Here is a 25,331-nt window from a genome sequence, read left to right on the forward strand (position 1 = left end):
CAGATGGTAAGAATCTCTATTACTAATATACACAATTAGCAGTCACTTGTGCTCATTATGGTTTGCATTTACTGCCCTACACTGCATGATTGGATAAGCAATGTTTGTATCGTGGTACTGATTGCAAACACCAGTGGCTGTCACTTGGGCTCCTTTGGACCAATGATAAGGTGACTTGACCAATAGAATACTCTTCTGTTAACGATTGTGACAGTAATATTACATGGTCTTCACATTTCTCAACACTCAGCTTAATTCTGAAACAAGATGACTACAATGAGCACAAAGTTATTTCTCCTTGAAGTCGATGTCCAAATTGAACTGAAAGAATAAAGATTACAAGCTGCACAAAAGCTAAAGAACATTGATCTAAATGAAAATGTCACATTGTGAGTAGCTTAGTTCATGGAGAGAATTTTTTTCCTATCAAATATAAAGTACATTCAAACACTACAGGTTCTGGCAGTAGTATGGAAAATCTTACTGCAACAAAAACCTTATTTCACCCCTCCGGTAGGGGATATGAACAATACATGCACAAATATATACAACAAAACACTAATAAACACAATAGATTGACCTACAATAGGACACTAAAGTAAATTGTAGCTGTAATAAATAAATAAATAAATAAAACTCTGGAAAAATTGTAATCCTAGAATATTGATGCTTCATTTAGTCTGCCCGTTCATTTTAGTTATTTATTAAATCAGAACTTTATTCCACAAATTAACTTAGGGTCCATGACTTCACCTTTTTGCAATTTGGGGGGGGGGGGGGTATTTCTGTATTTTTTTTTCCAGGTGCCCTTTATTACATATCTCAGGAGGCCACAGGTACCCATTCACAAAGCACCCAGCAAGGCAGCTATGCGTCAATGCTTCCTGGGGGGCTGGGCTTCCTGAACTCAGAAGATGCATCCGGTTGAAGAGGAATAAAACGGTGGAGCTAGACTGAGGTCCTGACACTGGAGATTGCTGCAGAACAACGCTGTATCCATGGAGAAGGGGAGTATGATATTAAGAGAACCTAGCTTTAAAGTTAAGGTAAGAACTGGGGGGGGGGGGGGGGTGAAAAGATCCTCTTTAATGTTTATGTTCAGACCCAGATTTGTTTAACCAGTTATGACTTTAAGCTTCTGAACATTTTGTACATAAGTAGCAGGATCAAACCACCCAAAAGTGGAAGCTCCGCTTATTAGCTTGCTCCCCCCCCTCCCATGCCACATTTTGTACCTTTCAAGGAGGAGCAGGTACCTGTTTTTGACAGGTACCCACCCCCACTTCCATGAGACCCCGCCATGGTGTGGTCCCTCGGAAATGGAGCACCCCCTCCTCCTTCCTTCGCCACCATGCCAGTTAGAAAGTGCAGCGTGCTTCGCGCATGCGCAGTAGGGGACTAGCTGTGAAGACAAAAGGCTTCACTGCTGGTTTCCCTTATCACGAATTGCAGTGACAGCACCCGAGAGCCAATCCGAAAACTGGCTGGGGTGCCGATATCGCAGGATCCCTTGACAGGTAATTGTCCAAATAATAAAATATCAGCAGCTACAGTATTTGTAGCTGCTGACTTTTAATTTTTTCATGGGGGGGGCGTAACTCTGCTTTAAACCAGAGCTCCACCCAAAAGGGAAAGTTACACTTGTATGCACCCTCCACTGAAACATTTGGTACTTTTTGGGGGGGGCTGGGTACGCGGTGATCTGAGCCGGAAGTTTGGCCCCCCCTCCTTCCCCCGTAGTTTCCTGGGACACATCACGGGTTCCAGAAGACTGTGTGACCATTCACAAGGCGCAGCATGGCTTGCGCATGCGTGGTAGGAAGCCGTGAAGCCGCAAGGAGTTCGTTAGTTCACTTCCGTTTTCCCCTACTTTCTATGCCGACGCCGCCACCCGAAACGGAAATCAATAAACGGCTCAGGTAAGGTCATTGCTGGATCCCTGGTCCTTATATTAAAAGTCAGCAAGGGGGGGGGGGGGGGGGGTGCAGACTGGAACGCCTCTTTAATTGAGACATGCAATGTAGCAACCTTATTGGATCTGCATAATTTTTCTGATCAAAGTGGCGGCCTTTGTAAGACAAAACTAATGCAACCACCACATCTAAGGACTTGTTAGCTGCATTATGTAACATTTTTGGTTTTGAGTTAAAGTAGAACTATAGGCAAAACTTTTTTTTTCCATTTTTGATAGAGCAAGGGAGGGTTATAACCCATCAGATTTTTTTTTGACAACTGTGTCCCATTGCAAAGATTTCTCTTAATTTCCTGCCCATAGCCAAACAGAAAATGAGTGGAAATCTCTGCAAATTAAGGAAATTCTTTGCGGACCCCCAGGTCACCAGAACTAATGTCCCCACTGGAAGATTTCCTTTCTATTACATTTCTGGGGACAACCCAAAATTTGGGATTTCCTTTCACTTTTTAACCGGTTGCCGACTGCCGCAAGTACATATACTACGGCGGTCAGCCCCGGCCAGGCAAAGTGACGTATGGGTACGTCACTCGCCTGTCACTTACTTGTGAGCCAATAGCAGGCGAGCGCGCGCCCGCCCCGGCTCGTTCCTTCGGAAGTCCGTGCGTGTGACCGGCGGACCCGATGTCCACCGGTCACTCGCGGTCGTCCGCCGTGAAGGGAGAAAGGCAGGCGGCTAATGTAAACAAGCCGCCTGTCCTTCTCCCCTGTGTAGGAATAGTGATCATACGGTTCTACTATGTAGGACCGTTGATCACTGTTCTTACACCAGTAGCCATGTCCAATCACAGTTAGAAGCACGCTCCTAGGGACACACTTAACCCCTCCTTCCCCAATAAAGTTAACCCTCCCCTGCCAGTGTCATTTTGCAGTAACAGTGCATATATATAGCACTGATTACTGTAGCAATCTCACTGGTAACCCCAAAAGTGTCAAAAATGTCAGTCAAGGGTCCGATCTGTCCGCCGCAATGTTGCAGTACCGCAAAAAAAATTAATTAAAAAAATCGCAGATCGCCGCCATTACGCGTTAAAAATAAAACACCAAAAATGACAGAAATCTTTCCCTTAGTTAGTAAACGCAATAACTTTTGCACAAACCAATCAAAATATGCTTTTTGCGATTTTTTTTAACAAACATATGTAGCATAAAACAAATTGGCCTAAAATGTTAAAAAATTTTGAATTTTACATTTTTTTGGGGGAATTTCATATAAAAAAAATGTGAAAAATATTGTTATTTTTGCAAAATTGTCGCTCTTTTTTTGTTTATAGCGCAAAAAGTAAAAATCACACGGGTGATCAAATGCCACCAAAAGAAAGCTCTGTTTGTGGGCAAAAGGACGTCAAATTCATTTAGGTACAGCGTCGCACGACCGCGCAATTGTCCGTTAAAGTCATGCAGTGCCGAATCGCAAAAAAAACCCTGGTCGGAATGGGGGTAAAATCTTCCGGGGCTTAAGTGGTTAATGATAATAGTAAACAGAACAAATGGAGATGGTGAATCTTCTTTAGCCCTGGTTCACACCAGTGCTATTTGTCATGCAATTTGACGGTTCGCATCACATTGCCGGCAATAGACCGTTCTAAAATTGCTGTGACTCATGTCTTAGGGACTGTGAAAAAGGTTCCTCCACGACTTTTTTCTGATTTCATTGCAACTTGCATAGACATCTGTTAAATGAAGTTGCAAGCCGCAATGAAATCAGATGTGCAAATCGCACTAATCGTTTGTTTTGAAATCGGACTGAAGTAGCGTGGATTTCAGGCTGCACTGGTGTAACCAGGGCTAACAGAGGCACAGACAGCAATAAAAACTGACAAGCTTTAAGATTTTAAAATAAAAATATAAAAAAATATATATATTTTTGTGTGGTCATAGGATATTTCTACCTGAAGGAAGATGATTTTGAGAGAAGACAAGGCACATTACACAGCATGTATCAAAACATTCCAATTCATAATTTTGTGAAGCAATACTTCTTATGTATTGGGGTGACAGTATGGTATTATGAGCAGAAGAAAAGATGTTGGCTGCAGTGGATTTAGCTGTCAGGGATTTCCAAAGGTTGACTTTATGAGCAAACAACCCCGTACCATGGTAATTTTGAAGAACTTCTCTATTGATTTACAGATCTCAGTGGTTTTCCTTCAACAGGAGAACTGGAGGTAGGTGGACATCCCTGCCCTTATTGGAGATCTGCTCCACTGAGATGGCCATCCTTGTAGGTGCGGCCATAAATCTTTGATAACTTGGTAGTGTCTTCTTTAACATGCAGTTCATCTTAGGGATCAAAAGTCAAACAATCCTCAGCTATTTTTTAAATAACAAACATGGTATACTTACCTGTAAAGTGGTTTTGCACTGAGCAGCCTGAATCCTCCTCTTCTCGGTCCCTCTTTGCTGCTCCTGGCCCCTCCCTCCAATTGAGTGCCCCCACAGTAAGCAGCTAGCTATGGGGGAACCCAAGCCGAGCCACAGCTATCTGTGTCCATTTAGACACAGAGCCATGACCCGGCCCTGCCCCCTCTCTCTCCCGATTGTCTGGCTGACTTTGATTGACAGCCACGGGAGCCAATGGCGCCACTGCGGTGTCTCAGCCAATCAGGAGGGAGAGTCCCGGACGGCCAAGGGACTCGTGGATGTCGCTGGACAGAGATCAGGTTCAGGAAAGTATGAGGGAGTGCTGGGGACTGCTACACACAGAAGGCTTTTTATCCTAATGCATAGAACGCATTAGGATAAAAAACATTCTGCCATTACAACTCCTTTAAGGAGCTGAGGCATATGAATAACTGAACAGCTCCCCCCTGTGGAGGAAGTTTACACTTGCAAGATGTGTCAAAAATACACTATATTGTCAAAAGTATTGGGACGCCTGCCTTTACACGCACGTGAACTTTAATGGCATTCCAGGCTCAATATTGAGCTGGCCAATCCTTTGCAGCTATAACAGCTTCAACTCTTCTGGGAAGGCTGTCCACGGGAATGTTTGACCATTTTTCCAGAAGCGCATTTGTGACATCAGGCACTGATGTTGGACGAGAAGGCCTGGCTCGCAGTCTCCGCTCTAATTCATCCCAAAGGTGTTCTATCAGGTTGAGGTCAGGACTGTGTGCAGGCCAGTCAAGTTCCTCCACCCCAAATTTGCTCATCTATGTCTTTATGGACCTTGTCTTGTGCACTGGTCCAAATCATTTGGTGGAGGTGGGGTTTTGAGTTGGGGTTGTTTTTCAGGGGTTGGGCTTGGCCCCTTCGTTCCAGTGAAGGGAACTCTTAAGGCGTCAGCATACCAAGACATTTTGGACAATTTCATGCTCCCAACTTTGTGGGAACAGTTTGGGGATGGCCCCTTCCTGTTTCAACATGACTGTGCACCAGTGCACAAAGCAAGGTCCATAAAGACATGCCTGCACCTCAATACAAAAGCAATATTACTTCACAAAATGATGAATTGGAATGTTTTGATACTTGCGGTGTAACGTATAATAACTAAAAGTATAACCGCGCTAGAGTAAAATAAAAAGCTGCAACTTCCAGTGGGATATCACCAAATTAACAATATTATATATGCACTAAGTGAGTAAATCATATGTGAGCAAAGGTTTTGATAACGTCAGCTCTGACGAAACGCGTAGAGTCATGGCGTGCTGGCGTCACCCCTACGTTCCAGGAAGGATGGGCGAGATAGCCGACTGGCTGGCGGCTTGCTGGTTTTCAGTGCTTTACTCTGCATTTCTATGTGAGTGTAAATTTTATTTAATAATAAATTGTTTGGATGGTTTTACGCTATGGAGCCTTTATTCTTTATTGCATGATGGTGGCGTATTATGTGACCGTGCCAGTGGCATAAGAGTCGGTCCCAAAGTGTCATACAGGATATCCGGCCACCCCTCTGTGTTCCTGAGAAGCCTTGAGTGTCTCCTGCTGTTCTATACAGGCGCATACTTACCAGGTTCTTGTAAGCGGCTTTTATATTGGTGGAGGATCAGCACCTGTGGTGGATTTCATTATTTTGAATTTTATTCACATTCCACTCTTTTCTGAGCTTTTGGACTCCACTAGAGACTTTAATTAATGCACTTATATGTAGCACATTTTTATTTGATATTAATTGTGCACCATATTTTTTCACAAATTTTAATTTTTGATCCCATATTATATAGTTGTGGTTTATGTGAATTTATTCACATTTGCTTATTATTTGGGATCTATGATTGATCAAATATGATTTACTCACTCAGTGCAGCTTGTTTATAATAATGCTGTGTAACGTGCCTTATTTCTCTAAAAATCATCTTCTTTCAGGTAAGAAACATCCTATGACTACACAATATATTTTACCATTTTTATTTTAAAAAAAGCTTGTCAGTTTTTATTGCTGTCTGTGCCCCGGTTAGCCCTCCTTCACGCAAGTGTGAACCAAGTTCATGTTCGTGAAAAGGCAGGCGTCCCGACACTTTAGACAATATGGTGTACCTACATCTTCCAAAATTATGAAAGTAATTATATCATTCAGGTATCTGACCTGATTGCACACTTACTTTACATCTTCCAATTTTTTAGTAATGACAGAGCCAACTGTGGAGATGGCTGCTGAGGCTCTCTGACCAGCATGGGACAAGGTCTCCGAGGTTTTTCTGTACCTGAAAAGAAGAAAAATACTGAGATAAGCAGACATGGGAGTAAGTCACACATGTGCAAGTCACAAGCAAGTCTCAAGTCTTAACCTTCAAGTCTCAAGCAAGTCCCAAGTTACTGTGGCGAAAAGCAAGCAAGTCAAATCAAGTCCCTGCTAGAAGTCAAGCAAGTCATTTATTTTGGTCAAGTCACAAATCAAGTCAAAATACTGATCTACCCCAATTTTCACCTTTAAATCAGTTAAAAGTCAGTGGTCAGGAAAGGTTTTGTTTTATTTTCAACATTAACAAAACTGCTTAGGCTCCATGTACACGGGACGTTGTTAAAAGTCCCTTTGAATGCTGGAATTTTTAGGACGTTTGAAACGTCCGTTCGGTCGCGTTTGTACCCGCGTTTAGCGGCGTTTGCGTTTAGAAGCGTTCCTAGAGGTCAAAAAAATTATTCCCCTTTAAAATGGAAAAACGTGAAACGCCGGGAAACACACGTTCGAACGCAAATAATTATTCCCCTTTAAAATGGAAAAACGTGAAACGCCGGGAAACACACGTTCGAACGCAAATAATTGCGTTCTAAAAACAGTCCATGAACGCATCTGCCTGCAAATGACTGTAAACGACCTGGTGTACATGGACAGATAAGATAAAATGTAGATGGGTTCAGGGGCTTCTGAAAAAAACGCCCAACTGCTCCTAAACGGCCATTTCCAGCGTCCCGTGTACATGGAGCCTTAGTGTTTTTTTCTAGGCATATTAACCACTTTACCACCGGAGGATTTTGCTGTCTTCCGTCCAGGCCACTTTTTGCGATTCGGCGCTGTGCGACTTTAACTGACAATTGCGCGGTCGTGCAACGCCGTACCCAAACGAAATTTACGTCCTTTTTTTCCCACAAACAGAGCTTTCTTTTGGTGGTATTTGATCACCTGTGTGATTTTTACTTTTTGCGCTATAAACAAAAAAAGAGCGTTTATTTTGAAAAAATAACAATATTTTTCACATTTTTTTTATATGAAATTCCCCCCCCAAAAAATGTAAAAATCAAATTTTTTTAAAATTTTTGGCCAATTTGTTTTATGCTACCTATGTTTAGTAAAAAAAAAAATCGCAATAAGCATATTTTGATTGGTTTGCGCAAAAGTTATTGCGTTTACTAACTAAGGGAAAGATTTCTGTAATTTTTGGTGTTTTTTTTTTTTAACGCGTAATGGCGGTGATCTGCGATTTTTTTTGCGGGACTGCGACATTGCGGCGGACAGATCGGACCCTTGACTGACATTTTTGACACTTTTGGGGGTACCAGTGACATTTCTACAGTAATCAGTGCTATATATATGCACTGTTACTGTAAAAATGACACTGGCAGGGAAGGGGTTAATTTTATTGGAGAGGGAGGGGTTAATGTATGCCTGGTGCTTACTGACGTGTGGGGGGGGAGGTGACTGTGTGACAGAAGGACAGATCGGATGTCCAGCTATGCTGAACACTCCGATCTGTCAGTCCCTGTCACTATGGAGACTCCAGACAATCGCCGCTGCTCCTCCCCTGGCCCGACTCCCGCTGTGAATGAACACAGCGGGAGCGAGCCTCCGGCGGCGCGCGAGCGCCGCCCACAAGGGGCGGAGTCCAGCGACGTAGGTCTACGTCGCTGGACGGGATCGCGGCACTTTGCCGCAGTAGCCTCCATGTGAGCGGGGCTAAAGTGGTTAAAGAAACACTTTGAAAGCCCAAACAGCTCAAAATCCTTCGTCTGGTAATGTTTCAACACCACAGTCACTAAAAACATGTTAAGTATTTCTATTGTTAAACAGCCAGTGTCCTAAAAATCACAACACACTAAGGTGTTTTAAGTAACTGTGGTGTCAGAAACATAACAGGCACATTCAATTTTGCTTTAACACATCTTGAGAAAATGAAAATATTTAATAACTTAAAAAAGTAAAGTAATTTCGAGTCATATGTCTCAAGTCATGAATACCAAGTCAAAGTCAAGTCAAGTCTTTTATTGATTTTAGTCAAGCAAGTCTCAAGTCCTCAAACTGGTGACTTAAGTCTGACTCAAGTCAAGTCATGTGACTCAAGTCCCCCACCTCTGGAGATAACTTACGGAAACTTGACTGTATGGATTTAAGTATGTATGGTTCAGGTAGTGCAATCAAAGATTGGAATAGTGACAACACATACTTCTAGCATTATAATCGTCATTGTTTAAAGCAACAAACGTTTTTCAAGCATTTCCTGAACATGGACAAAATCATGGGATTTTGAGCGTGTTTACCTGCTACAGTAGTGTGAATGCAGGCTGACGTTTGTCTGGCTTCCCTGATCTGCATATTTGTTGTAGTTTAGCGATTTTGAAAGTACTGAGGCCAGCGAGTCAGCATTGCAGCCAAATGGAACATCAATGGAGCAAAAGAATAAGTATGTGCAGCTTATTTATGCATTTATTTATTACAGGTATTTATGTAGTGTCAATATTGTATGCAGGGCTTTACATCCTATACATTAACATCAATCCCCGCCGTTAACCACTTAAGCCCCAGCACTATTTCGGACACTTTTTGTTTACAAGTTAAAATCATTTTTTTTTCCTAGAAAACTACTTAGAACACCCAAACATTATATATATTTTTTTAGCAAAGACTCTTGAGAATAAAATGTCGGTCATTGCAATATTTTTTGGCACGCGGTATTTGCGCAGCGGTCTTTCAAACGCCATTTTCTTGGAAAAATTACGAAAAATCACATTTCACTGCATTTAAAAAATACTAAACCGTAAAGTTAGCCCATTTTTTTGTATATTGTGAAAGATGATGTCTCGCCGAGTAAATAGACACCCAACATCTTACCGTTTAAAATTGCGCACACCCGTGGAATGGCGACAAACTAAGGTCAATAGAAATCTCAATAGGCGAAGCTTTAAAAAAATGTTAACGGTTACCAGTTTAGAGTTAGAATGTAGCTCTTTTTTTTTTAATTATTGCTCACACTCTGGCGATACCTCACATGTGTGGTTTGAACAGTGATTTCATTCGCGGCTCGACTTTCGTATACGTTTTCTTTTGTGCGCGAGCTAACGGTGAAGGGGGCGGCTAAAATCTTTTTTTTTTTTCTCCTATTTATTTTATTTTTAACTTTATTACAGGTTTTTAAAAAAAAAAAAAAATCTGATCACTTTTATTGCTGTCACAAGAAATGTAAACATCCCTTGTGACACCAATATGCAGTGACAGGTACTCTTTATGGAGGGATCGAGGGTCTAAAAGACCCCTCCACTACACTTTCATGTATGCAAAACGCAGAAAACGGCATTTTTGCATACAGCCGTTTTTTAAATCTGCCGCCTTTTGCAGCAGAGTAACCCGGAAGTGACATCATGGACGCCGCCTCCGGGTTACGTCATCGGAGACCTGATCGAAGCCGCTTCCGGCTTAGATCGGGACTCCATCCAGCCGGCGGACGCGCCGGCTGGGTGCTCGGGTCTCCAGGTGGGACGGCAAAATCACGGAAGGCGGCGTCCCTTCCCGCTCACCCGGGTAATGATCGAGCGGCTTCCGTGCCGCATCGGTCATTACCGACGGAAAGCCGACCGTTGGCTCTAAATCACGGTATCGGGATGGTGCCTCTAGCTAGAGGCATCTTTCCGGTGTAACCCCACAAAGTCTGCCGATGTAAATATACATCACTTTGCGCTAAGTGGTTAAGATGGTCACTAACTCCCATTCATACATACAAGCACACACATATACTATGGCCAATTTAGACAGCAGCCAATTACCTGCCTGCATGTCTTTGGAGTGTGGGAAGAAAGTAATGGAGCAAACTCATGCAAGCACAGATAGAACATGCAAACTCCATGCAGCTAGTGTTCTGCCTGGGAATCCAACTGAACACCCCAGTGCTACAAGGCAGAAGTACTTAGTAAGGAAGCATTTAAGAAAACCTGCTGGTTTGCCCTGCATCAGCAAATCTCATAAGCCATAAATGAGAAGACCTCATAGCTTTCTGTGAGAGCTTTGATTTCCTGAATATTTTTGACAGACCCGGAGCTCAGCTTGTCCTAACCATGTCCCCATACAGCGTTCATATCACGTGGCTAGACTAAATCCTCCAAATAATCTGCAAGTGGAATAAGCCACCATCTGTCTAATAATTTAAGGAAGATGGTGCTGATGCAAAAGTCTTCCTTTACAGACCATTAATTCTTCGGACCAGTGCAAATGTCTATAGTCACAACAAATGTATGGGATATCGTACAAACAAAATGCATTAAAAGAAGAACCCCCAACAACATTTGCTATCATTGTGTGACCTTCATTGGATCTTGGAAAGTCAACACTCATTTTTATGCTGATACTCTAATTCTGATTACTAAATACTGGCAGAAAAGTTATTCATACCCCTTCAGATTTTCCACATTTTGTCATGTTACAACTAAAAACGTGAATGTATTTTATTGGGATTTTATGTGATAGACCAACACAAAGTGGCACATAATTGTGAAGTAGAAGGGAAATGATTTTCAATTGTTTTTACAAAAAAAAAAATCTGAAAAGAATAGCGTGCATTTGTATTCAGCCCCCATTATTCGGATACCCTCTAACTAAAATCTAGTGGAATCAATTGCCTTCAGAAGTCACCTAATTAGTAAATAGAGTCCACCTGTGTGTAATTTAATCTCAGTATAAATACAGCTGTTCTGTGAAGCCCTCAGAGGTTTGTTAGAGAATCTTCATAAACAAACAGCATCATGAAGGCCAAGGAATACACCAGACAGGTCAGGAATAAAGTTGTGGAGAAGTTCAAAGCTTGGAATATTTTTTTATAACCTAACCCTGCTTTAAACATATCACAGAGCAATTGTTCAAGCCATCATCTGAAAATGGAAAGAGTATTGCACAACTGCAAATCTACCAAGACATTGCTGCCCACCTAAACTGACAGGCCAGGCAAGGAGAGCATTAAATCACAGAAGCAGCTAAGAGGTCCATGGTAACTCTGGAGGAGCTGCAGAGATCCACAGCTCAGGTGGCAGAATCTGTCCACAGGACAACTATTAGTCGTGCACGCCACAAATCTGGCCTTTATGGAAGAGTGGCAAGAAGAAAGTCATTGTTGAAAGAAAGCCATAAGAAGTCCCGTTTTCAGTTTGCAAGAAGCCATGTAGGGGACACAGCAAATATGTGGAAGAAGGTGCTCTGTTCAGAGGAGACCAAAATTTACTTTTTGGCCTAAAAGAAAAATGCTATGTGTGGCGGAAATCTAACACTGCACATCACGCTGAATACACCATCCCCACCGTAAAACATGATGCTTTTCTTCAGCAGGTACAGGAAAGCTTGTCAGCGTTGGTTGGAGGCAAGAACAGGGCAATCTTAGAAGGACAACGTGACCCTAAACATACAGCCAGAGCTACAATGTAATAGTTTAGATTAAAGCAAATTCATGTGTTAGAATGGCCCAGTTAAAGTCCAGACCTAAATCCAATGAAGAATCTGTGGCAAGCCTTGAAAATTGCTGTTCACCGACGCTCTCCATCCAATATGACAGAGCTTGATCTAGTTTGCAAAGAATGGGCAAACATTTCACTCTCTAGATGTGTAAAGCTGGTAGAGACACACTCAAATAGACAGGCCGCTGTAATTACAGCGAAAGTTGGTTCTACAAAGTATTGACTCAGGGGGGCTGAATACAAATGCACGCCACACTTTTTACATATTGATTTGTAAAAAAAAAAAATGTAAAACCATTTATCCTTTTCCTTTCACTTAATTATGTGCCACTTTGTGTTGGTCTATCACATAAAATCCCAATAAAATTAATGTTTTTGGTTGTAACAGGACAAAAGGTGGAAAATTTCCAGGGGTATGAATACTTTTTAAAAGCACTGTAAAGAAGCTCCTATATACCAATATCAACATTTATAAACGGAATAAATCTGGAATAATTCTGATTCTAATTATATCTGGATATTAAACAGACTGCTGGAATGGTTTACAGCCAACACACTACAAGACATTGAAGTACTTTTTAACAGCAATAATGCATCCAGATTAATCAAATGTACAATGCACAACAAAGTAATTCTTTTATTTTGTGCCCAAGTACTTACAACCAATAGGTTTCCAAACCCCCAAGCTCTTGTATTGCATTTTCCCCAAACTTCTTGTTGGGGAGAGCATGTATGGTGTGCAAAGATCAAAAAGAACAGCGCAGTCTCCAGCAGCTGTCCATACACTAGCTCGGAGGAGACTGGAAAAGGGGTGTGCCTTGCTGTTACCACTTTTTTTTCAGGCCAAACCCGAACACTTTAGGGGCGCATGGCGATTTTTTTTTTTTTAAGGGAAAATGCTATGGACTCTGATGTAAAGGGGAACTCTAATGTAAGGAGGTTTCTGCTCACCAAAGCCCCCATTTACATCGAAGTTCCCAACATTCCCCCTAATTCAGGGTTTCCAGAGCCCCCTTATAACAGAGTTCACAGAGCACCCCTTACACCAGAGCCCAAAGACCACCCCTTCATCTGAGTCCCCCTCTTGCTCAAAGGCAGGAGAGAGAAGGGAGCGAGGGGGGGGGGGGAGACTTCAGACAGTGGATGGTGATCTCACTCACCTGAGGATGGAGGCTCAGACATCGGCACCTTTCATCCATGGTGTATCCGCCAGGTGCTGGGCTTAAAATTTTCTGAGGCACAGCACACATAGGATTGGAGTGTAGGGGCAGGAGCAGCAGATCAAGTTCTCTCTCTTCTCCTGTACCTGCAGGGGAGGGGTGCAACTGTGCTGGATCAGGGCAATGTGAGGGACAGTGTCACAGACACCCAGCTTAGACAACTTCAACCAGCCCTCTGAACAATTGGCAAACCTAGTGATTGGGGTGTGCCCAGGCCCCACCCGGCCCGTGTGCACACATAGGCACTCTGCGGTTGTGGTACTCGGTTACTTAGGGAGCCAAAGTCTGGTCTGAATAATGTGTCTGGACACATGATTCAAAAACCAGACTGTTTGGGTGAATCCTGGATGAGTGGCAACACTGCTCCCAGCCAGGAGCACGCATGCATAGGACCTCGCAAGGGAATGGAGACATCCTAAATCTGAGTGGCTAGTGCTCTGGGGACTATCTAAGCTTGAAAGAAAATAAAACTTTACAACATCAAAATGCCCTATACTTGGTGCTCCTAAGTGATTTCAGCAACATCCTAAATAGCTCAAAAAGTAGGTGTTAATTTTACATAACAATAATATCAGTGCAGACACAATTCATTGGTCTTAACATAATATCAGATTATATCCAGAAGTTCCTGCATAGGGTATGTTAGCTCGTACTCAAGCTGTCAATACCCTGTTCAAATTTCAACCGCCTCCTGATGAAGCAGCTTAGTGGGTGAGCCTGTTGGCCTTCAGGCTGAAAAATTTCAGCCTGAATGAATACCACCTAAAAGTGTATGACCAGCTTTAGCCTATGCAAACTGCAGTTCTGTTCAGACTAAAGTTGGCCATAGAATTTTTCGAACAGCAAAAAAAAAAAAAAAAGAAAAAAAAAAGCAGATTCCCCAATCCACATGTCCGCTATCAGAATATACTGATAAGTGACTTCAGCCGCTGATTGACAAGGTCTCCAACATTCCCAGTCCAACAGAAAAGGATTGTTATATTCAAATTCTGTCAAGCGGGATTGGCCATAGATTAATTAAAATCCCTGCTGAACCAGCTGATTTTCAATCCATCTATGTCCAGCCTAAGCAAATAAAGCATGGTAATAAGCATGTGTTATAATTCATCAAATTTACAAACCTACCATACAGGCTTTCAGTATTAAGTGCTATCAAATCCCTTCAAAATATTGTAATCCTTTCACTGCTTTGCAAATAATCGATTGACCAATTATTCATAAAAACACACAACAAATAAAAAAAAAATAAAAAAAGTGTCCGATTTAACTGGAAACAAAAAAAATTGGTTCCTTCTGGATGAATTTAGATGGCAGATTGCTTGAACAATAATTTAGTAAAATTATGATTAGTAATGATAACATTTTTTCATTGAGGGCTTCTCTATAAATGTGTGGGTAGCATTACAATGTATAAAAGTATTTTAGATCAATGACATTCTGAAGTTCCAGTGGTTCTGATAATCCTTACTAGATACTATACTGTATGTGTGGCCAGCAGCCGGCGCACTGCATAAAAAGAACTGAACTTACACATTTGTGGAGGCAACATCTTGTAGGCCTTTGGAAATGTTTTGCTTCAGTTCAGTCAGAGGAGTTACACCAAGCTTTCTTTTTATTTCCGCTAAACGCTTCTCCTTTGCGGCTAGTACTTGATTGAGTGTTTGTATTTCTTCTTCTACCTGAAAGGCAATGAAATGTTATATTACAAAGACGGCCATTTACTGTAAAAGGGACATCTTGAGTGCAAACATCCAATTTGCTTAAAACTAAACTGTTGGGATTAAAAATCCTTACTCTTAAAACTGGCTATAGATAGAATTTTAAATGAAAATTTGTAAAAGTCAAAGGATAAATTTGTTCAAAAACTTCCGGAACATTGGAATTTCTTTTGAAAGATTTGATTTGCCTTTACCATTTTTCTTTGGACTGTTAGAAATGCATTCATTTGAGAAACAATTTCCATGCTACTCCTTTGAATTTTCTAACCACTGTAGTCAGAAATGAACATCAATTTGACCCACTAATAATTAGAGAAATTTCTTGGAACATTTTTTTCCTAAGAATTTTCATCAGAAATTTCTACCCACCTATGGCTAGGATTACAGTGAGGATAATGAATAAAGTGATATACAGTAATCCCCCGCTCCATCGCGGTTCAGTTTTTGCGGTCCCGGTATATAGCGTTTTTTTTTGTAATGTTGTTTTACTATATAAATCATTAAAAATGAAATATTTTTGTGTTTTCCATAGCTCTTGCTATGTCTCTCAATATATTTTATGTGTTTAAATTAGTTTCTATTGTTTTAAAAGTGTGTTTAAAGACCTTAAAATGCTTTTACACGTACAGTGACAGTAAAAAAAACATGCCTACAATGCATTTTAATAGGGTTTTTCTATTTCGCGGATTTTCACTTTTCGCGGCTGTGTCTGGAACGTAACCCCTGCAATGGAGGGGGGTTTACTGTACTTACCTTATTCCTTGCTTTCCCGGCAACTGGCACTCTGCTCCACTGTCTGCTGTCCTGGGTTGTGGGCCAACCCTCTGCATCCTTCCATATAACTTCTGGTCCTCCATTGTACAGGATGACATTAGAGAGCTATGACCAGTGGGGCAGCAAAGGGAAGAAGAGGAATCCTGTGGGAGTGAGGAATAAAGTAATTATATCACCTTATTCATCATCCCCTAGGACAGTGGTCTCCAAACTGTGGTTTGAGGGCCAGGTGTGGCCGTTTGCTTGCTTTTATCTGGCCCTTGGGGCACTATTTAATCCATTGATACTAACAATGGGGCATAATTCCTCCCCCTTACACCAACAATGGGGAGCAAGTACTCTCACTGAAACAAACAATGGGGCAATTATTTTTTCCCACCGACGTCAGGACCTTTTCTACTCCCACTAACCACAGTCCGGCACTCCCAGTCTAATCACATTCCAGCACTCCCAGTCTGAAGGATTGTAAACTGGCCTTTTGTTTAAAAGGTTTGGAGACCCCTGCCTTAGGCAAAAAAGTGGTCAACCCTTGCAGTGGGGAGGAGGGGGAACCACTGCAATGGTAAAGATTGTTTATCCCCAGAGTTCAGCTTTAAGGATGAGCTCCAGTCAAACAGCTGAATGCAAAGCTCAATTGCTTTTACTGGAGTTGTTTTACCTGTCAAACTATTTGTAGTGCTGTCCAATCATTCCTGAGCTTTTACACAGCACTGCCATACAGCATGTTTTTATGCAAACTTTTAGCAGGCCTCAGTAGGCTTTTTAAAAGCTTTAGCACTAATTAAAATCCTGCTGAGGTCTGTTATATATTTTTTTTATAATAGCATGTAGTAGGCTTCAGTGAGGCAAATTGATAGTCAGATTTAATATTACAATAAAAAAATGAAACCCATCCTCATTGGTTACCTTTTCCAGCTCTTTTCGGAGGTTTTCCTGCTCTTCATCTGATAAAGTGTCCTTTAATGTCTCAACTGCATCTTCCCCTTCTGGTACACTTTCAGGTTTCAGCAAATCTGTATGCATGATAAATACAACTTCTGTCAGTTTATAGGCTTTAAATAAATGATTTTTTATGTCAACAACATGCTTTCCAAAACACGATTACTGAGATGTAATATACAGAAATATACTTTTTACTGTTTGGCCAACTGTGGGAACAAATGATCATTTACAGACCATGACAGAGTAGAAATATTGGTTCATGTCTTCAAAGCTGGATGCTAAACCATTGATGTAGTTTGGAAGAAAGCTGACCAGTCTGCCTACATAACAGGCATTCCGTGACTATACTGGAAGGGGCAGCATGCCAGGATACCAGCAATATAAAGGAAAGATTTACTTGGCAATGCACTAGTAGAATTTAGAAACCTTTAGATTTTCTAATCCTTAAGGTTCAAATCGACGTTTGTTTTCGACCACAGTGACAAGAATATTTGAATAAGCAGGTTGGAAAATTTTTCTAAAACAAATTTCCAACAGTTTTTGTGGTTTTCAATCTACTAGCATATAGTCAACTTTAGTAAATCTGCTTTGCTGGAGATAAGGCACAGAATTGACTGGGGTTTACTTAGACAGGCATATTGCAATCCAACTACTGCTTACCAATCTGGTAAAAGGATCCACATGAACCCCTTACTGGTTTGCTTGGGGATCCTGAGTTGATTGGTTAATCAATTACAAAATGTGAAAACAAGGTTGGTTTTTTCCAATCCAGTGAAAACTCCAGTTTGATTGAACTGATCCAATCCCTAAAGGTGTTATGATAGAATTTAGTTGCTACAGTTTACTGCTAATTCCACATGATCCCTGACCTCTGCCTTGCTTTAATCAGTAGGTCCCCAAACTCCCTGTTTAAATTATCATCAGATTACCTGCTGTACATGAGCAGATTCATTTCAACAAGGGACCCCAATGGGTCAACAACACTGGAGATAAGGTAATGATATAGTAGCAAACGGACCCCTCCTCCGCAATGCTCCAGATGGTACACGGCTTAGCACTGGATGTTGATCTCCAAAAAACATGTCACCCTTTAGTGCCCCAGGACGGCGTCATCTGTGACAAAACACATCGGGTTCGCGATTTGCTGACGTCCTGCAGTGTGCAGAGATCCTGGAAGGACGGGCACTGTGTATAGCCGGCCGGCTTCGTTTTATGCTTGATGCTTTTAAATTGTCGTAAGTGCAACACCTTTTTCTTCTAATTAAATACCATACAATATCACACTATGGCGCAATTTTTGTCATGTTTTTGGAGATCAAGATCCAGTGCTAAGAATTGCGGAGGAGAGGTCCGTTTGCTACTATATCATTACTTTATCTCCAGTGTTGTTGACCCTTTGAGGCTCCTTCTTTCTAATAAGCAGGTTTTTCTTGTTGTGGCGGACACGAGTTTTGGCGGTGGAAGTTCATTCGTTCACTTTATTCCATTCACGGTTGGATTCCAAACATTTCCTCACAATTCATTTTTTCACTTTATTTGGACATTCAATATTCATTTTTATTTATTTATTTATTCACATATTAAATTTTTTATTTTATCTGGACTTTTTATGGTTATTTTTAATTTTCACCACTATTTGTGCAATATCTGTCATTTTTTTCAATTTTTTGTATTTCATTTTTAGCGCAACTTATGTTTTTGTATTTGCTTGTACAGTGTGTATCTCACTTTGAAGTTGCAGCTTTTGATTGGTTTATTTAGCGCATTTTTGCGAGATTTTAAGAGATTCATTTCAAGGTTATCAGAATTTGTAAGTAAACAAGCGTATGTAATACCATATTGCAAACCTGTAATTTGTATGATTTAAGGCCCGTTCAAAACACCATGGTGCAGAAAGAGGCATTATGTGCGTTGATGCACATGGTGTCATCTATTAGTGGCACCCCGACGCATCCTGGCACGAGTTGTAAAACACCACAACACACAGTAATGCCTTACCATTGTGCTGCACTGCATGACAAAAAAATGGTGCATGCACCTTAAATGGGACACCCTAAAGCAACACATGTTAACACTTGATCAAACATGCATTAATGCACTGCAAGTGTGTGAACCTAGACTAAGTCAGGCAAGCAGGAGAAACATTTCCACTGACATTTCAAATGTTACATCCTTTTAAGGAGCAAGTGGCAAGAATTTTTGTACAGAGATTTTTACAATTTCCATCTGTATCTAGTGAATTCTAAAGTTGTAGTAAACCACAAAAAAAGAAAGAAAAATCTTCCCCCTGCAAGTTAAGGGTATAATGTGCTAGTATGCATCACATGCTAGCACATTATGGAAGACTTACTGGAAAACTAATACCTCCAGTGGCACTCTGTCACTGCTAACAGGGCTGCCATCTTCAACCGGTCTTCCTTCCAGGTTTCCGGGCTGCGGCTGTTTGACTGAGCTGAGATAACGCCACTCCTATGAATGTGCGCGGGAGTCACGGCCATGGCACAGCTCTCTCAATGAACGACTTGAATTGCACTTTGTAGCCAATTGGCTTCTATCTAGCAAGGACACCCACACACGGATGGGAATCTGGCCAGTCACAAGTGGGCATGTTATGCCTTTTGGGGATTCCAGCTACAAGACTTGTACGTTTGTGTTTATTTGTTTACACACCTACGCAATCGGATTTTTTTTTTTTTTGGCAGAATGACTTTTTAAACACACATCCAATGAGGACAGGGGCACCTCTCTCTGGGAGCTTTGATACCTATGCCATTGATTATTTACTCTCACTCCATGCTGCTTATATGGGGGCTGGTCTTATAACACATTTTATTGAGGGACACCCTCATGGACTTTAAGGCTCCATTCACACATGACCGTATCGTTTTCAGGCGTTTTTTGTTTAAAGTTCCCGTGATCTAATAGGCCAACATCCATAGTAGCATAGTTTAAACCAAAAGAGAGATACGTTCGGACTTTAAAGGCCACAAAAGGAGGGGTGCTTTCAATTATTATAAAAAATAGAAATGTATTTAATACAAGACAAAAAAACAAAAGCATAAGATAAGACAATACATAGTAAAATATCCCAAATAAGAATATGAATGAATGTAGAGATTCCAAGCATGTAGTAAAGATCTCCAAAGCGTTGAACATTCATTCATATTACTATTTAGGGTATTTTACTATGTATTGTCTTATCTTATGCATTTGATTTTTTATGTCTTGTATTAAATACATTTCTAATTTTTATATTAATTGGAAGCACCCCTCCTTTAAAGTCCAAACTTATCTCTCTTTTGGTTTAAAATTCAGGCGTTTTTCAGGTTTGAGCGTCTTTGATGCGTTTTTTTGTTGGGGTGTTTAGAGGCAGGCATTGACATCTTACAAAAACACCTGTAATCTGCTAAAAAAGAAGCTCATGTAATTTTTCGAGCTTCAGGTGTTCTGCTTTAGGTGACAAACGCTCATATGTGAACAGGGGCAATTGAAATTAATGGGATTTTGCTTGTTGGGCGTTTTGTGACTTCAGAGATGAGCGTTTTACGAGCTGAAAAACACTTAGGTGAAAACAGGGCCTAAATGCCTTAAACCACATGTAGTGGCCGATCACATCGTTCATATGTTGGTTTGTTCACATGTTGATCTACAGCCCAAAGAAATTTAAATACCACTGGCCATATGGAGTTAATACTGTCTATTTGTAGATTGGATTCCCTTACAATGCATGAGAAATTCATTTAAAAGGACTTTACAATATTCAACAATATACTATTCCTGGAATATATTCTACCAAAGGATCCATTTTAGGAATCCTGAAGAACAATAGGTTACACGTTAATATATTATAATATGGAGTAGGAATTTTTATGTTTTTGATAGGATTTATGTAGACTGTGCCCCCCCCCCCCCCCCCCCCACTGGGACGCACACATTTATGAACATAGGATATCACATTTTTTTCTCTTTTTTACCCCTTTTTTTGGTGAGAGGGGGATGCTTACACAATTTCCCTGCAGCTGCCATGGTTGTGTTTTTAATAATTGGATAATTATAATTTGATTTTTTTAGTTGAATAGTGGGTTTTGTATTTTTCAGATTATTATTTAATAAAATCACTTTCTATATTGTTGCATGTGTCAGACTACTTTGCTAGGTCCTCTCATAATATATTTATCTAGGGATACATTACACATTTTTTTTCACATTGAGGTTGAATTCAGTCTGGTTTTTATTCCTTTTTTCTGTATTTTTTTTTTTACATCCAAATGCAAGCACTGTAAAAACTTAATACAAAGTCACCACAAAAAAAAGTATTTAATGTATATATGTGAATAAAACATAAGCAACAATAAAATAATACAGCAGATAAAACAAAATTTACAATCGAGGCTTTATCTGCCTGCATAAACAATCCATAAACCCGAGAAATGCCGGGGTTCCAAGCACAGGGTCTCTCTAGCTATAAACAAATGGAGTCGGCGAATAAATGGAAATCGGATTACCGCTTCTTATAGACTTTCATGAATTATACAGCAAATATAAACTGCCTCAGGCAGGGATCATATAATGAATTCCTAGAGCTGACCCAGAACAGATTACGTCATTTAGTATAAACATAGTGGAAAGATTACACTGTACAATTACCCCAGGGACTGCTACTAATATTACAGGAATGGTTTTCAGAAATGAAATTTACTCTCAGCCAATGCAAACTTCAGGGACCGAGAACCTGGCCAAAAACCAAAAGCCAATGATGTGTGGCCACACGACAGGTCAGCACTTGTGGATGTTAATATTTCATTAGCGAGAAAATCATTTTAATCTTGCGTTTCATACAGGTGCCCTGTGATTGCTAATTATTCACCAGCAACTGTGAAGAGACTGTCATCTTTAAATGCTAATGAAATGACCCAGAGTAAAATTATGGTTTCATCTCAAATCATCGCTTGCAAGTCAGCGGCAGCGGCATTTAAATAAGAAAGAAATATAGTCTTGCTCCGAAAGCTGAGGAATGATTAACGCTTTCCTGGAAAATGCTGCTTCTCAGTTTAGGAAGTCAAAAAATACTAGTGGTACATAAAATCATTTTTATACATTTCTTAAAAAAAACAAAGGTTATTAATCCACTTTTTGTGCATCAAATACCTTTGACAAACCCAGATATTACTTTTGACATTATCACTCTGCTGTACATAGCCTGAGTAGACAGGCCCCATCCACTACATACTGCTGGCAGGAAACTAGAGGAGGGGGCAGAGACCAGACCAGTCACCCTGCACAAAGAGAGAGAGCAGCAGCATCTGGTCTTTATTACAGCAAAATTTCACACTGGCAAGCAGTCACTTGCAGCGCTATGAGGTCCTCCGTAATGAAGAACAGCAAAGACAATGGTAATACCAAAGACCTCAGCGGATGCTGCCCTCCTCAGACAGGGTGGTCTGACTGATACCACAAAAACAAAATAAAATGCGCACGCACCTAGTGCATTACCAAAAAACATCAATAAAAAATGGATACTCACAAGATGGTAAATAAGAACAGGCCATAAAAAACACACACACAATGCTGGACAGTGTGAACACACATGTGCTGCATTCACATCGCGGGGTAAACAGCTGACACATTTCGGGGGCACACCCCCCTTCCTCAGAGCTAGGCTACTCTGAGAATCTCAAGGTAAGCGCTTTAAATAATAAAATCCACATTCAAGAGATCTGCCCCCCAAGAGGGCGGGAAAAAAAAAGTTACACATTTTTTAAAAAAATGGTTATTATTGATTGTAATTGGTCATCACTAGGATAAATTAATACATAAAATACATAGAAAATACATGGAAAAAAAGGTTCCTTGGGTTCCATTTACCAAGCAATCACTTGCACCATAATATAACAACTTAAACTGCAAACTGGCTATAGAGGCATCATAAATGCTGATTCACCATTATTCAAACAAAGATGGTCACTAAGATGCAGACACCATCTCATTATATATATATATATATATATATATATATATATATATATATATATATATATATATATATATATATATATATATATACAGGGGTGCTTGTGGAGCAGGTGTGCAGGTGCCAGAAATGACAGGACAAGAACTCACACCATCGGGTATGGACAGGGATACCCCACTGTTTACCCTGCAATGTGAATGTGGCAAATGTGTGTCCACACTGTCCAGCAATGTGCGTGTTTTTATGGCCTGTTCTTATTTACCATCCTGGAAATACCCGTTTTTTATTGAACCTATTATTGGTTAAAAGTTTTTTTAAAAAGTTTTTTTTAAAAGTTTTTTTGGTAATGCATTTTAATTTTATTTTTTAAAGTTTCACACTGGATTACTGCACTGATCTGGAAATAATACACAAAGTACACCAAGATCCAAGAAGCAATATGCATGCCTTTTGTATTCAGAAAAAGCTCCCTCGCTGCACTGTATCTATGGGGGTACAGTGTTGTCACCCAGGACAACTACAGAATACCTCCTCTCCAGTGGTGCATTTTGATTTTGTGCTGGCCTAGGCAAGACTAAAATTGGGTGCCCACACCCAATCGAAATTTGTCCCACCCCAGGGTCCCATTCTTGTCTCAGGGTCTGATGACGAAGCTGCAGCCATTAACAGTGAACAGCTGCGGCTCCCTCTAAGATCGGATTTGTCTAAGTGCAACATATGTGGTCAGTGGGGCAGAGGATGGGGTCAGTGGGACATAGGACATGGTCAGCAGGGCAGAGGATGAGGCAGCACTGATGAAGCTGCACTAGAAGGCGGCACTGATGGGCATCGATAGGCGGCACTGATTGATGATCAGTGAACTATTAGTGTAGAGGTCCCCTTTCTCACTGGTCAGTTACCGGCTCTTTCCTCTCCTCACGCTGTGACAGGAATGGCCGATAACCAGCAAGTGTTTTTATATCATGATCAGCTGTAATTGGACACAGCTGATCACGTGGTAACCCCGATCTGTGATCAGTTGTGTCCCAAGTACACAGCGATCACAGAGCGCGTCGGGGACGCGGTTCTGGGGGGGAAGTCAATAGATGCCCTCCCAGAACTGGACGATTGCGCTGTAGACGTCATTCAGCTACATAGTGGACACCTGGGGGGGGGGGGTGACGCTGCCCCCTTTGCGAGGTGCCGTCTAAGGCAAACGCCTTGTTTGCGTCACAGTAATATGCCCCTGCTCCTCTGTTCTCATCTCAATAACTGAGCTGAGAACAGTGCTAACTAATAAGAGTCAGCAGATAGTAGCAGAAAGCACAAGACCTCAACTCACAAGATTTCTGGCAGGGTCAAAAGGTATTTTTTGCACTTATCAAACAGATAAAACACAACAAGTTCAATTGCATATTTAACAGACAAAAAGAGTAGAAATGGTTTCTTAGTGAGGAAGAGCCAAGGAACTTTACAGATCTGTGCTCTGAGTTATAATCTGCCATCACCTCTAAATTAGAACTAAAAGGCAAAACTTTTTTTAAATAATCTTGCACATTGGGGAGATTTCCCCTCACTTCCTGTCCAACAGCCAAAACAGGAAAGGAGAGCAGATCCCTCTGACGTGAGTGAATTCCATGGTGTCATCAGAACTAGTGTCCCTTTTGGAAGATTTGGGATTTTCTTTTACTTTCATTCTTTAGGATATTGGGAATAGGACAAACAGAGGGTGAATTTTGCTAACAGGGTCTCAGACACCAATAAAAACCTGATGGGCATTCTAATCCCTCCCCTCTCTATCCCAAAAAAAAAAAAAAAAGAAGAGCAAGAAGTTTGGCCTTTGGCTATACTTCAAAGATAACAAGATCCATGCACACAGTGCAACACCCAAGAACCATGCACATGATGCATCACCCTAGATTCAGGCACACGATGCATCACCCAAGATCCATGCACACAGTGCTTCACCCAAGATCCATGCACACAGTGCTTCACCCAAGATCCATGCACACAGTGCAACACTTGGAACCTTCAAGGTAGTCCTACAAAGTAAAATGACATTTTACCAGTTCTTAGCCGTGTGGGAGAATCCGGGGGGGTGTTGTTGCTCAGGCGAGGAGATAGGAAGAGATAATTCCGATTGACCCCACAATCAAAGTTGAATGGTGACTTGTACTCATCCTGTGGATCGTAGTCCCTGGAATCCATTGTCGCTGTTCTAGAGGGTCATCCCATTCAAGCACATCAAATAACTTTTTTTAGTTCCAGTCTCTTCGAGTCACTTCACTGCATTTCTCTTCAACTTATACGGAAATACTTTTATATTTTTTTTTCCCAGATCATTCAACAAGGCCACAATACATTCCTTCATTTGCCTGAAGATCCATCCCAACTCACATGACTGACGTTCTGAGCAGTTTAATGAGTTACTTCCCTGTTAAAATTGTACTAAGTGGAAAACCCTAGGCTTAGCCCGGACAAATATCAGAAAAAAACTCAATACAAAAAAATAAATAAATAGAAGGATTATGATACAAATTTAAACTGCATCATCTCTGCGTTCTTTTCCATCGGAATGGCGGTTTAGAAAACATATACTGCGGACAATTAATTTTGTGAAAATATGAGCGGTTTCACATAGAAGCCCGGCAGCTTCTTAATCTTCT

At 40.9% G+C, this 25,331-nt stretch overlaps 1 protein-coding gene across 2 annotated transcripts in view; it reads right to left on the bottom strand.

Annotated features, from left to right (window-relative positions):
* LOC309556826 (tumor protein D52-like) overlaps window positions 1–25,070 on the bottom strand; it is a 227,901-nt gene extending 202,831 nt beyond the window's left edge. Inside the window, exons 1-4 of one of the 2 annotated variants that reach the window (XM_082259347.1) lie at window positions 24,732–25,070; window positions 16,680–16,786; window positions 14,812–14,960; window positions 6,517–6,618 (exon numbers count right to left, since the gene is read on the bottom strand). In XM_082259347.1, the coding sequence (XP_082115473.1) occupies window positions 6,517–6,618; window positions 14,812–14,960; window positions 16,680–16,786; window positions 24,732–24,873 (500 nt within the window). In that variant the 5' untranslated portion in view covers window positions 24,874–25,070. The remainder of the gene's footprint in view (window positions 1–6,516; window positions 6,619–14,811; window positions 14,961–16,679; window positions 16,787–24,731) is intronic. The other variant, XM_082259346.1, reaches the window with a different exon arrangement.
* Between the last annotated feature and the right edge of the window lie 261 nt (window positions 25,071–25,331).

Source organism: Pelophylax lessonae (assembly GCF_965119305.1).
Source record: "Pelophylax lessonae genome assembly, chromosome: 5".
In the NCBI taxonomy this organism is placed as follows: Eukaryota; Metazoa; Chordata; class Amphibia; order Anura; family Ranidae; genus Pelophylax; species Pelophylax lessonae.